General features: G+C 42.0%; 1 protein-coding gene across 5 annotated transcripts in view; it reads left to right on the forward strand.

Moving 5' to 3' along the window:
* Window positions 1-303: 303 nt before the first annotated feature.
* Window positions 304-15,362, forward strand: part of NAV2 (neuron navigator 2) — a 204,813-nt gene continuing 189,754 nt past the window's right edge. For 3 of the 5 annotated variants that reach the window (XM_086893008.1, XM_086893010.1, XM_086893011.1), the window contains exon 1: window positions 304-1,527. In XM_086893008.1, the coding sequence (XP_086749134.1) occupies window positions 1,270-1,527 (258 nt within the window). In that variant the 5' untranslated portion in view covers window positions 304-1,269. The remainder of the gene's footprint in view (window positions 1,528-15,362) is intronic. The other 2 variants (XM_086893005.1, XM_086893009.1) reach the window with 1 other exon arrangement.

Below are 15,362 nucleotides of genomic sequence, written 5' to 3' on the forward strand. Positions count from 1 at the left end.
CTCTGCTTATTCAAATTCCTGTTTTTGCTGGCAGCGGGAGTTTTTCCCGAAGAGCCACGAACAATGAGTCACCTCCAGGTGTTTTGATTTGAAAATTTTTATTTTTTTCAAATTTCAAAAAAAACCGGCTCACGGCTCCCTCCGTGCCGCGCCCCCGGAGCATCCCTCCAGGCCCCTGTACCCGCCGCGGGAGCCGAGGCCGCTCCTCCCCCTGCGGAGAGAGGGAGCGATTTCTTGGTTATTTTTTTATTTTTTTTGTTCCTGCTCGGAGCGGGTAGGACCAATCCAGGGCCCGCCCTGCCCACTCGGAGCCGGGCAGCCGCCGCCTCCCGCCCGGCTGGTCCCGGCCCCCCCGGGATGCGCCGAGCAGCGCCGGGCGGGAGCCCGCTCCACTGCGGGAGGGAACGTGAGCTGCCGGCTGCTTTCTCGTCCCTCTCGCAGCTGAATCGCTTTTCTTTATAATTTTTCTTTTTCCTCACCCCCTCCAGGTTTTTATGCTTAGCACTGGGGGAGCCGGGAAATTTCGTGGTTACTGGCATATTTTGATTTAAAAATTGCTGTCAGTGGACATTTCTCCTTCTGCTCCGGCATCGTTGTCCTGTTCACAGCTATTTAGGCTTAAGAAGCTTGAGTCTCTAAGGCTTGTATCCAAGGGCATCAGTCATTAACACACTGAGCTACATCTGCTTCTTGGCTAAGACCGAAGAAAGACATCTTAAACTGGAAATCCTGCTCGCTCACTCTAGTGTGTACGGAAGGGGAAGCATATGCAGCAGGTTCTTCTTCTTTTTTTTTTTTTTTTTTTTCCTTTTTTTTTTCTTTCCCCAAAGGCTGCCTCATTTTGGAGATGCAGTGACAAGATAATGGAGTGAAAGTCTCTCATTTCCAGGCAAGAAAATTTCAGGAGTCAGAGAAAGGAAGGAGCAAGTTACATAGCAGAAATACGAAAGAGGACAGTAGTAAAGAACTGAAAATAAAATCAGAGGAAACAGGTGGAAGGCTGGCATAAAGCTGGGAGATATTTTAGACTGAAACTGGTGTGGTTTTCTCTCTTTCTTTTTTTCTTTTTTCCTTTCCCTTTTTTTAAAGTTTTTTTAAAAATTGGTTTTATTGTTGATTTTAAAATCTAAGCTGATTTTGGAGATCTCTGCAGTAACCAGGCTGCTTTAGAGTAGAACAGCTTCCCCAACGTGTCATTTTCTCTCTCCCTGCCTGCTGTCTGCTGTTGCTGCTGCTGACAGAAACGTGTTAGGAAAGCAGAAAGAGAAAATGCCAGCCATCCTGGTGGCCTCCAAAATGAAATCGGGACTACCTAAACCCGTACACAGCGCTGCTCCAATCCTGCATGTCCCAACGGCCAGGACCATCCCACAGCCCTGTTACCTGAAGTTTGGGAGCAAGGTGGAGGTAACGAAGCCATTGTATTCCAGCCAGATTCCTCTCAAATCTTCCAGTGGACAAGAAAACACAGGAGATGGCCTCCCAGCAAGGAAGAGTTGCTCAGTAGAAAATGGATTTGACACACAGGTTAGCCAAATTCTGGGGAGGTGTATGTAAGAATTTATTTCTGTGTTGATAGTGTGCAGCAGGTTTTCTGGGGTAAATAGCAGTGCAGGAAGGAATGTGCATGTGTGTGTATGTGCCAACATCTGTTTGCAGTGGTGGGATGTTTTATATTCCACACAGTAGCATGTATAATTCTGTCAGCATGATGGAGCTGATGGTGGGGTGCTGAGGGATGGGGCTGTATGTGCTGCTTGCCTGTGCTGCCTTCTCCGTCACCTCTGCTTGAATTTGAGGGGATTTACTGGAGGGAGATGGTAGAGATGTTGTTTGTGGGGTATGTTCTTTGTGTGCTTTCTGTAGGTGCTAATTCTAAGGGCTGGCTTGTGTGCCTGGGCTGGGGGAGGATTGCTGGTTGTCTTGAATGTGTTTTGTGTTCAGTCATGTACAGTACCAGAGCACTAGTTGTGTGAATGTTCTGTGTTTGTAGCTGTGTGGGGAGTGAATGGGAGGCAGTGCTTGATGTTAGATTACAATATGCATGTCATTCAGTGCAGCTAAATTAAACAGATTATGTAGGAAATGAACAATTAAGCAGAATTGCCTGTATAATGCTATATGTGCATGACATCATAGATGCCGCACATCATCAATAGACACATTTTAGGTTTTCCTTTCATCTGTGTCAGTCTTCTAATGTATTTTTATGTATGCTGCTTGCTGTAAAAGGAGGAGAAATGCCCATTCCTCAGCTGGTTTAATTCTGTGGGCAGGGCGAGGTTGTCAGCCTGGCTGGGGCTGCCATGCCCCGGTAAGCTCCGCAGCAGCGTGGGCATAGCATGTGTGTTACCGTGCTACAGAGGGAACAGAGCAGATGGGCTGCTGCAGCAAGCACAATTGCTGTACAGCCCTGTGATGTATTTTGGCAACAGCTATATACATTACATGCTGCTTCTGCCAGTGTCTGAGCCTGGTGGAAGGTGATACCATTATGCTGAGAGGGAAGTGATGAGAGATACTCACCTGCTTTTTCTTTCTTTGAGGAATAATGGATCATCCCTACCACCTAGATTCTGAAATCTGTGGCCTGGTAACCCTATTCCCTTCAGACAAGTGTGCCTCCTGACTGGGCATGTTTGACCGCGTGCCCTGATTTCAGGATATGCTGCACTTCTGTTGCTGGTAGACGGGGTGACGTATTGGGCTGCTCAGGCCAGACAGATAGGACTGGAGCAGCTCCTGAGGGACTGAGAGCAGGAAAAGGACACAGACAAGCATTGATGCAGGGTAGTGGTAGCAGACAGACCAACCTGTGCATCACATCTTGCCCTTACAAGAGAATCAAGTGCTCTCTCTCACTTGTGCCTGACTTGTCCTTCTGATCATGAAACATCAGCAAAATCTCATTATCTGCTGCCCTTTCTCTCACACATGCCATGGTTTTTCTGCATGGAAATCTACATTGCTGAAAAACTGGTTATTCAGAAATAGTTTCTTATCTTGTAACAGATTTTGCTCTCTGTGATCTGCCAGTGGGAGCCATTTGCAGCAGTAAGGGCAACACTATGGTGGTTTTAACCCTTACAAGGATATGGAACAAACCCCAGTTTTTGTAGCCTGATGATGAAAGGATCTTGATGCTAACTTGTTATACTTGAATGGGGAGTGATTTTGGCTAAAGAAATGTCAGATAATTTTACATTTTTAGTTACTTCAGCAGCAAGAGAAATCTTAAGCTTTGCATTCTCAGTAACCTCCTCTGGCTGGCAGTCTGAAGAGATGACCAGCACCTTTTAAGGTGTGAACCAGTGAAGCTTTTTTCACTATCTATTATCTTGAATAAACACAGTCATTTTTTGTTTTTCTTATTTATCCAGCTTTGATTTTTCTGCCCACAAAGGCATGTAAGGTTTTGCCATTCAGGGTGGTCATTTGGAATGCCAGTCTGTATCTAGAGGGAGATTTTTTCCAGATGTGTTATATCAAAGGCATTGTTGTTTCCTTTTCCTATTGTTCCTCCCTGCCAAGGGAGGAGGAACAGGATGGATGGACAGCTGCCAGGTGATATGTCACCAGCTGAAGCACTTTTATCTTGGAAGACCTTAAGCTGCATTCAGGTCTAGAAGTGCTTTCTGATAATAAGCCTGGTAAGATTTAGTTTTGGACATTTCACCCATCTGAATGTCTTGAGAATCTGAGAGTGATCACTTTGCTTCTCTGGGTGGTTTATCTGAAGTATTAATATGACCCTCACTGTTTTACTGGACAGGTACCTGGTATCACCTGTTAGGGAGGGAAGTTATATTCTTACAGTAGAATTTAGTTTAGATCCACAAGTTGGATCAATGCCTAGTGTTTTGGCTCCTATCTTCTGTAGATCATGGTCTCTATGCAGAATTTTTAGCTCATAAGGAAGGGCATCCTTCAGTGTGGGTGGAGGGAGAATGAGAGAGTGATTGTGTCACTTGGACCAATTTTCTTGCTTCTGTGAGTATTTCAGGGAGTTGTTCTTAATCTCATTGAAGTGGGTGATTTTAGCAATACATAATACAAAATTCGGTGACTTACTTGACTGAATTATTGACTGAATTATTCTGGAAAAGAGGTTGTGTTCTGGACTAGAGCATAGTCCAGAAGCCGCCGTGTTCTCATGCTGGGTTACCATGTTTCAAACCACTTACACACCAGTGCAAAGCTTCATGAGCTTTTTTGGTGCCAGGTGGTACCTTTCTAGAACCTGATTCTTCAGAGAACAGGAGCGCTGCAGGTGATACTCATTTATGTACCAATTTTTTTTAAAAAAACCTATTTTTTTAAAAAAAATCAAGATGTCCCACTCACAAATGTGGTATCAGTGAAAACTTCTAAATGTTTTGCTACTTTTGTTCTTGATATGGTTTTACGTGTGTTAGCTGGATTTTACAGTAACTGAAAGTTTTCTGCCTTAAGGTCTTGTGAGGGCAGTGTGTTTTTTAACATGTTGTGCAATTTATAAAAAGCATACTTCAGAGTATTTCAGACACACTTTTCAAAGAAAGGTCTGAGGGTTTTAGCATCAAGCCCATTGTAAATGCTAGTCAGAAATCTTAGGTTGACGAATCACAGCAGTATCATTCCTATTTTACTGTTACTGATATACACACTCCATTTTTCCATATTATATCCCCTGTGTTGTGCACAACAGTATCCAACTGTAGCACTGGTACTTATTTTGTCTAATTTGAAAACACCGCCAATAAATTGTACTACACGTATTTAGAGAGAATTGTTTTGGAAATATTTAACTTTGTTACCAGAGAAACTTCTGTTTAGTAGATAGCATGATTTTGATCTCTCATCTACAAAATGATATTTCTCAGTGATTCTGAAAAAGTCAGATGCATTTGGCCATTAAATTTGCATTAGTTATTTAAGAAACAGGTCATTGCCAATTAGGAGTCTGTGGTCATGGTGTAATTGTTTGTGTAGATAGAAGAAGGAAGATGCCATTTCAGGCATACAGTCTGCTGCCTTGTCATTGTGAATGTCACTGAAGGAGATCGTGAATTTAATTACTGTGTTTATTGCTGCTGTGTTGTACTGTCCAACTTCTTGATTTTCTTTCTCCAGAGAATCTGAAAAATAATTACTATTTGTACCTTCAGTAACTGAAGCAGTCCTAAAGGCACCAGGACCTTACTAAATGGTTGGTTTAGCAACCCTTCCACTAAAACACTTTAAGTTAAGAGACATCTGTTTAACCTGGGTTTAAAGTATGTGTGTTGAGCAATTACCTGTAATTGTCTTTAGTTTGGCTGGGAGGGAAGGGGGTAGGAATTGGTATTTCTTTGCAAACTTCCTTTGCAATATTCATTTGCCAAATCAGACCGTTGCCCTCTCCTGGTGGACATGGCAAGCAGGTGCTCACTGGGTGTGTTCACCCCGACTTTTTCCCTACACTAGGCAAAGACTAGGATTTCTAGAATTCTTGCAACTCTCTATGCTGTCTACAGAACTCTTCCATTTTTATTTTTATTTTTATTTTTTTCTTTAATAATTCAGTTTAAAACTGGTTAGATAACATTGTCTGAAATCAAGCTACCTCAGTCAGCTAGATTTTTCTTCATATTGCTTTCCCAGTTTGTGAAGATCTTGTTGCATTGGGCAGCCTGGATCTGGGGTGGGCTAGTTCTCCGGTGTTCTAGATGTCCTTATTTTCTAGTCGTACACTAGATTTTTCACCTAGTGATTCTTCCCTAGTTTGTCAAGATCATCTACATCTGGGGTGTGCTCCAAAAGCATTTGCCACACCTGTTAAGGCTGAAAACATCTCTGGTTTTTTCCTCATCGCCCATTCTGTAGTCCAAGTGTGGAAGCTCTGTTACAACTACCTGATACAAATTGAGTGGATAGCTGTTCCCAAGCTGGTGGAGCACTGCTGGCACGTTCCAGGAAGTTTTCAGTCAGCTGTGTGCTGCTCTCTGATTAACTTAATAGGTTCCTCCAGTATTTTTCCACACTTCAAATTTAAGCTCACATCAACTGTTTGATGAGCCACATGTGACCCGTGATCTGTTGTGGGCTATCAGTTTCCCTTCTGTGCCTCACTGCCCTTGTGCCCATGCCATTAACAATCCAAATGAAGCCACATAGTTCAGATATTAGTAATTATATTTCTGTATTTTAATTAACTTTACCAGGAGCCGTTTAAACCTTCATATCACTGTCTTGCGAATGTGAAGCTTCATAGAGAGAAAGATTAAGTATATTGCAGAGAAATTATGCTTTCCCTTCTCAAGTGCATTAGCCATTTCTGTGTGTGATACTAGTTTCACAGTTCTGATACTGAACTGATACTGCTTGCAGAAGAGATAGGGATCAAGCACATCTTTTCCTGGACCCAGTGAAAGTCAGATGAACATTGATTGGTTTCAGTGCCATTGCATGAGCTGCCTCAATGGTGTGAAATTTTGTTTTGCTATGACTGCTAATTATAAATTAAATTATGAGAAATGTGGTCAGTCATACTAATAACTTTAACATAAAAGATCAATTTTTGCAGTTGGAAGAAACCAAATGGGGTTGCATTTAGGATGTGAACAAAGTAAGAAAGCTTCATACTGAAGCTGGGAGGGGCTAAGATAAACTATAGATTTGGGCTATCCAAATACAGAAGCACAAAGTAAATTGGAAATTGGTATTAATTAACTCATTGAGAAGGCTTTAAACTAGGTTTGAAGGAGGATGCAGCTGGGCTGTCTGGAAGCAGGCACAAGGGTGGTAGGCCTGAGTTAGGGGTGAAATCAGTAGCCCAGCTGAACTACATGTATACCAACGCAGCATGGGTAACAAACAAGAGGAGCTGGAGGCCATGGTGCAACAGCAGAGCTATGATGTAGTTGCCATCATGCAAACATGGTGGAATGACACAGCTGGAGCGCTGCACTGGATGGCTACATGCTCTCCAGAAGAGATAGGAAAGAGAGAGGAGGTGGAGGGGGGTAGCCCTTTATGTTAGGGAGGCTTTTGACGCCATAGTTATTGAGACTAATGATGTTGGAGTTGAATGCCTATGGGTAAGAATTAAGGAGAAGGCCAGCAAGGCTGACATCCTACTGGGAGTCTGTTATCGTCCACCCAACCAGGAAGTTGAAGTAGACAACTTACTCTATAAGCAGCTGGAGAATGCTTCAGGATCACCAGCCCTTTTTCTTGTAGGTGGTTTTAACCTACCAGACATCTGCTGGGCACTTAATACAGCAGAAAAAAGGCAGTCCAGGAAGTTTTTAGAGTGTGTGGAGGACAACTTTTTATTTCAGCTGGTGAGTGAGCCCACCAGGGGAGGGACTATGTTAGACCTGCTGTTTGCAAATAGAGATGGGCTGGTGAGAAATGTGGTGGTTGGAAGCTGCTTGGGGCACAGAGATCATGAAATTATAGAATTCTCAATATTTGGTGAAATCAGGAAGAACATAAATAAGAATTCTACATTGGACTTCAGGAGGGCAGACTTTGGCCTATTTAGGCAACTTATTCAGAGAGGTCTTTGGGAAGCAGTCCTTAAAAACAAAGGAGTCCAGGAAAGGTGGGCGTGCTTCAAAACAGAGATCTTGAGGGCACAGGAACAGACTGTCCCTGTGTGCCAAAAGATGAGTTGATGAGGCAAACATCCAGCCTGGGTGGGCAACAAGGTTTTGAAGGAACTTAGAAATAAAAACAGGATGTGTCATCTTTGGAAAGAGAGTCAGGTCTTTCTGGGAGTATTTAAGGGAGCTGCTAGGGCATGTAGGAAAATAATTAGGGAAGCCAAAGCTCAGGTTGAACTTAAATTGGCAACTTTTGTAAAGGATAATAAAAAATGTTTTACAAATATATTAATGGTAAAAGGACGGGTAAGACTAGTCTTTGTCCCTTATTGGATGCGGGAGGGAACTTAGTAACTGAAGATGAGGAGAAAGCAGAAGTGCTTAATGCCTTCTTTGCCTCAGTCTTTAGTGGGAAGACAGCTTGTCTTCAGGACAGCTGTCATCCTGGGTTGGTAGATGGTGTCAGGGAGCAGAGTGGTCCTCCTGTCCAGGAGGAGGCAGTCAGAGAACTACTGAGCTGCTCGGATGTTTATAAATCTATAGGCTCAGATGGGATCCATCTCAGTGTGATGAGGGAGCTGGCAGACAAGCTTAAGAAGCTGCTCTCCATCCTTTACCAAGAGTCCCAGCTCACTGGTGAGGTTTCAGATGACTGGAAGCTGGCCAATGTGACACCCATTCACAAAAAGGGTGGAAAGGAGGATCCTGGTAATTATAGGCCAGTTAGCCTGACCTCAGTACCCAGTAAGGTAATGGAGCAGTTTATACTGAGTGCCATCATGCACCACTTACAGGCTGGCCAGGGTATCAGACTCAGCCAGCATGGGTTTAGGAGGGGTAGGTCGTGTTTGACCAACTTGATCTCCGTATATGACCAGATGACCCACCTGGTGGATGCAGGGAAGGCTGTGGATGTTGTCTGTTTGGACTTCAGCAAGGCCTTTGACACTATCTCCCAGAGCATACTTCTGGGAAAGCTGGTAGCCCATGGCTTGGACAGGAGCACTCTTTGCTAGGTTAAGAACTGGCCAGGCCCAGTGAAGAGAGTGGTGGTGAACAGTGCTGCATCCAGCTGGCAGCCAGTCACCAGTGGTGTCCCTCAGGGGTCTGTGCTGGGGCCAGATCTGTCCAATATTTTTATTGATGACGTGGATGAGGGTATTGAGTCTTTCCGTAGTAAATTTTCAGATAACACTAAGCTAGGAGCATGTGTCAATCTACTGGAAGGTAGGAGGGCTCTGCAGAGGGACCTGGAACAGTTGGATAGATGGGCAGAGTACAATGGAATGAAGTTTACCAAGTCCAAGTGCTGAGTCCTGCATTTTGACCCCCTGACATAAACCCCCTGCAACATTACAGGCTGGGGATAGTGTGGCTGGACAGTGTGCAGGTGGAAATGGACCTGGGGATACTGGTCAACAGCCGGCTGAACATGAGCCAGCAGTGTGCCCTGGTGGCCAAGAAGGCCAATGGCATCCTGGCCTGTATCAGGAATAATGTGGCCAGCAGGAGCAGGGAGCTCATTCTTCCCCTGCATTCAGCACTGGTGAGGCTGCTCTGTGAGTGCTGTGTCCAGTTCTGGCCCCTCAGTTCAGGAAGGACGTTGAGACGCTTGAGCGCATCCAGAGGAGGCAACGAGGCTGGTGAGGGGCTTGGAACACAAGCCGTGTGAGGAACGACTGAGGGAGCTGGGGTTGTTTAGCCTGGAGAAAAGGAGACTCAGAGGTGACCTTATCACTCTCTACAACTTCCTGAAAGGAGGTTGTAGTCAGGTGGGGGTTGGTCTCTTTCTCCAGGCAGCAACTGACAGAACAAGGAGACACAGTCTTAAGCTGTGCCAAGGGATATATAGGCTGGATATTAGGAAAAAGTTTTTCACAGAAAGAGTAATAAAGTACTGGAATGGTCTGCCCAGAGAGGTGGTGGAGTCACCATCACTGGATGTATTTAAAAAAGGACTGGATGTGGCACTGGGTGCCATGGTTTAGTTGTGGTGTTAGGGCATGGGTTGGACTCGATGATCTTGGAGGTCTCTTCCAACCTAGTCATTCTGTTGAATTCTGTTGCTGTTAATGAGCTTGTTCATATGATTATGGTTATATATCTGAGTTCTTACAAAAAGGCCTGTGCTGTATCTTTATGATGGATTTTTTTGTTACACACTGTAAGCAATTTGAGGCTTCTAAATAGCCAAATTCTTCTTCTATTTATGATTACAGTGGGGTTATGATTACAACTGATATGTTGATAGATATATACTGAAAAATATTTAATTGCTGGGGTGGTTGCTCCACATGAAATGTTCCCAGATAGAAAACAATTCCAAAGTTGTTTTATTGTGATTATTAACATGGATTTTTCAATGATTTTCATATAAAGAGCTGCCTTTTCTAAAGCCCTGCATTTGAACAACAGGTGTAACAGTGCACTATAAATTAAGGAAGTTCTTTAATAACTGGATTTTCATTTAAAATATGCAAATGGTTACTTTGCATAAAGTAACTTTGTTCAAACTTCTATTTGGTTTTTTATCATATTGGAAAATGTGGGGTTTTTTTCCCTGCTTACATGTGACATTCTATCTCTTTAGAAAATATGAATATGATTAACCTAAGAGCACCCCTTAGAGGTAGGAATATTGTTCTTATTTTTTGGGGAACATTTGTTAAGTGGATGGCTGAGGCACAAAGAAATTTAGCCAAGGTCAGAAAGTCTGCAATGCTATAGGAAATTACTAGCTAGTCCCCTGATACTAGATTATCTTTCACCTTCGGTGCTACTTGTTAACAGCTCAAAATGCTCATGCATATGGTGTCCATGTGTTCTCCTTCTGTCCTTGAAACTGTTAGTTTACTCCATGAAGTTGAATTTCTTAAGTGAACACTCGCTTTTTTTATCAACTGCTCTGACACTGGATGCACAGTGACACCCAAGCAGGAAGAGGTACAAGGATATTAGTGAGGAGAACAGAAGATACTGCTTTTGATATCTGCTGGCAAAACCTAATTATAAAGAGGTTGTAAACATATCATGAACCTTTCCCAAGTCTCAAGTATCTAAGAATTACCCCCCAAAAAATTTATATGTATATATACATACACACATATATATATGTGTGTGTGTTTATTTATATATAAATTATGAGACCAACACCACTTGTGCTCTTTTTGCCTATCCAGGGGGTATTCGAAAAGAAAACCTTTATTTATTGAGAGAGTGTGGATTACATTCTGGATTTTAGAAATTAAGGGTTGCTATTGGCTGTTTTTAATTTGCTTTTAAGAATCCTTTGAGAAACATTGTCTGCTCTGTAATTTCATTTTCCAAATTGTCTCATCACTAGATTTAAATCAATCACCAATGTGGAAGAAATTAAGGAGGTACTTATACCAATAATTATTTTGCTTGAACTTTGCTTGAAGTTTGCAATAGATTGAATATTGTAAGTGCTGTTTAAGAAGATACATTTGTGAATTAAGCAGTAGCTGGACCTTTAATGAAAAGGTGTTCTGCTGTTGACCTTTTTTCCCATTTGGTATTTTGCTTCTTGAAGCTTTGGATCTAAATATTCTACTTTTTATTTTGGTATAAATCAAGAGATGTCTTAAAATTTTAACCCATTGATCTATTTTTTCCTTGTAGCAAACTGTAGAATCTCATTTTCCTGAGAAATTCACCTGACTAAAAATATCCCGCTTTAATATTAATTTTAGAAACATCTATATTTGAAGTATGTAAATGGTTAGATATTATGTGTATTATTAGACATGAACTGTTGGTACATTTTGTAACAGGAAGCTGCTGGTTTTCCATTCACGAAGAACTGGAATTCAGTCAAACACTTGGCACTTAGTTGTATGCCTCTAATTTTATCTGTAAATTGTTTTTTTCAGAAATAGTTTGTGGAAACAGTTACAGTTTCTTCAGTATTGCAAAGCATAGGCATGGAAATAACTGCTAAAACTTAAAACAAATAAACCACTTATTAAAATAAATGAGAAAACAGGTCACTTCTTATTTTAAGAGAGTCTGATATCTGAAGATTTATTCTTACTCCACCTTTTTTTTTTTTTTTTTCTTCTGAAAGTATTTTTAGGTGTGTTATCCTTGGATTATTTTTCATTTTAATTTTGGGTTATTTTAGAATTGGAAGCAATGTGTGGAAAAACAATGCCTGAAAGAAAAAATACCCAACTTCTGTATTTGAAAATGCACTTTTACCAGGACTTTTCCCCCTGTTTGTGTTGAATTTTGGAGTGTCATGTCATCATATTTTGACAATGTCTTGTTTACTTGCATTTTTTAGCTTGTGTTCTTCCCTTGTCTTGGACATTTCCTAAGTCCTTTTCCTTGTGTGGATTTTTTTTTTTGTCTCTTTTGTAGCTATGGCTACAAGTTGCCATATCCTGTCTTTCACAGTTGGAAGGAGTCTCTCTGTCTTTATTTTACCTGTCCTGTCACTAATATTGGTCTATTTCATCTGTCTTGTCCTTTATGTAATGATAGCCATGGTATAATCCAAAAGTACCTTGGCTTTACTGGGCTGTGAAGCCTTCTTGAAGAAACCTGGAGATGTTTGTCTCACCTCCTGAACAAAGTGAGCTAGTTATGCATATCCAGGCTTTCTCATGAAATATATAATCCATAAATAAATAGAAACCCTAAACCAGCCCTTGACGAGCTGATTTACTCTCTTGCTGCAGCCAGTAGCTCAGTGCTGAGGTCTTGTTGGCTTGGTCACACTTTCATCACACAAATGGACAGATCCAACTTCCCTGATCTTCCTCATCTCCCAGATAACATTGCAGGAGCTGATAAGACCTTTTAGCCAAAGGGACTAGATTTTTCAGAGGTGTTTAGGAAGAACATTTGCTAGAAGAGCTGTCTGAGGATGCCTTGCTCTTGGGAAAAGTGGGAGAAGTGTGTGACAGGCTGGAATTGTAATTTTATCTATTTTATGTCTCATGGAGTGACATTCTCAGTTGTGAAGGCTGTTGTAGTAATACCTTTTTGTTTCAGGCAATGAAGGGATCTTCCCAGATAAGATTGCTTATTGTTTGGAAATGCTGACCAAAAATTATTGTATTGTCTTTTTCTGCCATCTATTAGTTCTATATAATTGCCTATTGGTAGAATAAAATGAATACTCTGGTTGGGATTTCATGTTGCTGATCGAGCTTGTGTGATATTTTATGGTGAATATGGGTACTAAGACTTCGTTATATTTGTATACCTTGAAACAAATATTTAGAAGCAGATTCCTTTTTTCTTTAGCCATCTCACCTTGAGCTGTGTCCATTGTTGGAAACTACAGGTAATTTCAGTACTGACATTTTGATCCATAAAGATCAATATGCAACTTTGATTGCAGCTGGTGGAGACAATAATTAATGGATCAGTCTAGTAAGATGGATTTGATTCTGTTTTAAATTATTCTTCATTTGCCAGAGACATATGGATATTTAAGTCTTCAAAACTAATCGAAAAATGTCACACGTTGTGTCAAGACCAAATGTGCATTGACCATCTGATGCAATAGCTTAGAAATGGGTTTTGCTTTTCTTGCTCAATAGCCAGGGGTCAGTCTGCTTCTCAGGACAGCCACATGTATTCCAGACTTGTCTGGGTCTTAACTGGGATGGATTATTTTGGGAAGGAGTATTTTTGGCATTGCAGCATCTTACTCTTCCAGGGTGCTCTGGAGCTCACAGGAACATAGTTCTCCATGGTAATGTGCCAGATGGTCACTGCCAAAGAAAGCTGGCAAAAAGGTGCCAGGTCTTCTAGCATGGAGCTAGAAAGGGGAGGCAGCAGCATCCTGTCATCCCTATGGAGACTCTTCAGGGGAATCGTAATGAATTTGCTTTATTTCACTGAATCAAACTGCTTTCTGCAAAGAGCAGTGGTTGCCTAGGATCCTGTTTCCAAGCAATCAGATACCAACTTCCCACACTGCAGCAGTGTAGATTTTCCTTTTCTGCCTGTAAGGTGCCTTTTGGCCTTCCCCTAGTAGGGTTTGGACCATGTGGAGTGTTTGGCAGTTCAGCCACCAAGATGCAGTATTATGCGGTGGTGTGGTGCCTGTGGGTCACTACCACTGGAGGGTTGGTTTATCAGGTTGGATAGCAAGGCAGTGTACCTTATTTTTAACACAAGAATGAATTCCACCTTCCCCTTGTTGAGTAGGTCAACAAGGAACCTGAAATAATAATTAAAAGAGGAGTTCCTAGACTTCTTAATAGCAGATCCTTCACCATCCTTTCAGTGTTTCAGCTTTGTGCTGAAACTTAATCTCTTGGCCATGACAGTGTGAACTAAGGAAGATTTAGCCCTCTTTATTTCCTCCTGAGTGTGCTCAGATTCAGCAGAAGAGGGCTTTGTGTTGAATAAACACAGGTTTTCATCTGTTCCCTTCACAGTCTGAGAAACGTCCACTAATGCTGGACGTGATGGAGGAGACTCATGCCACCCTTGGCTGCTGTGTCAGCATTTCTGAGCCAATGACCTGTCAAATCCACTCAGTGTTTATTGTATAGCTTTAAGGAAAGAGAGATTGGAAATTTCAGTGTTCCACTGGCAAATAGTTGAATTTTAAATAATTACTCAACGGTTCTTAATAATGTATATAATTGGATTTTCAACAAATAAAAGCCCCAGGCTTTCCATGCACATGGGTGCGTTTTGGTCATGCAGACAATACCTGTGGTGGAAGCAGGTTCTTGTGAACCATCTTGTGAATAGCTGCAGCATCACTCAGAGCTACTACTTGCCTCCTCCTTTCCTCCCTGACAGCAGCTGAAATGGCAGGGCTTGGTTTGGTCAGTACTTTGCATCATTTAGAGCAATGCTACTAAGCACTGGACTGAAATGGATGGGAGTTCAGCTAATTTGCATGATTTAAAATGCCAGCTCAGTTTAATGTACAGCAGCTGGTATATACTTGACTCCTTCAGGAGAAAACTTAATACCAGCAGATCACATTATCCAGGGATATGCTACAAGTATTTATTTATTTATTTATTTACTTACTTGCTTATTTAATCTATCCCTTCTCCTCAGTGCTTCCTAGAACCTTTGTAAAGATCATTTGTGCACAGCTGGCAAAGGGCTCTGCTCGCTGTTGATATTTCTGTGTCTCTCAGAGTTCACAAAGCAATTGGTCCTGCCTTGTGACAAATGCTGTTGCAACTCCTGAGCATCCACTTACACGGTGACCTTAGCAGACAGGACTCTAAATTAAGATGTGTCATGGTGAAGGGTGGTGAGATTAGTTGGAAGAGGGACAGGTGTAGAGGCCGGGATTATGTGGATTACTGTATAGTCGATTTCCTAGTGTTAAATTTCAAGGTTGAAAATGGCTAATTCCACAATTATGGAGTTAGGATATGCTGTGCTGTTCCTCTGCGTGCTGTGCCGGGAGACAGAGTCACCTTGTGAGGGAAGGAGGACTTGGAGGATCAAATAATTCCTCTGCTCCCCTGAAATAATTAGCATAACCTCAGTGAGAGGATGGAGGGAGCATAATCTTTTAATACCAACCTTTCTCAAAATTGACCTTGTCACAGGCTGATTCAGCCTCTCACAGGGAGACAGTTGTGTGGTAGAGTCACTTTTACTGCATCAGACATGCTGACACAGTATCTCTTCCTCTGCCAAAATTCTCTCTCCCTGGATGATCAGCCTCTTATGCCAAAGACTCTGAAGTGCCTTTGGATGACCTGTGGGATACTGATGGACCTTACAGAATCAGGGTTTCCTCAAGACATTTACAATGGAACGTTTTCTTTCTCTGGA

This window comes from Cyanistes caeruleus, chromosome 6 (assembly GCF_971803275.1).
Source record: "Cyanistes caeruleus chromosome 6, bCyaCae1.hap1.1, whole genome shotgun sequence".
NCBI classification, from domain to species: Eukaryota; Metazoa; Chordata; class Aves; order Passeriformes; family Paridae; genus Cyanistes; species Cyanistes caeruleus.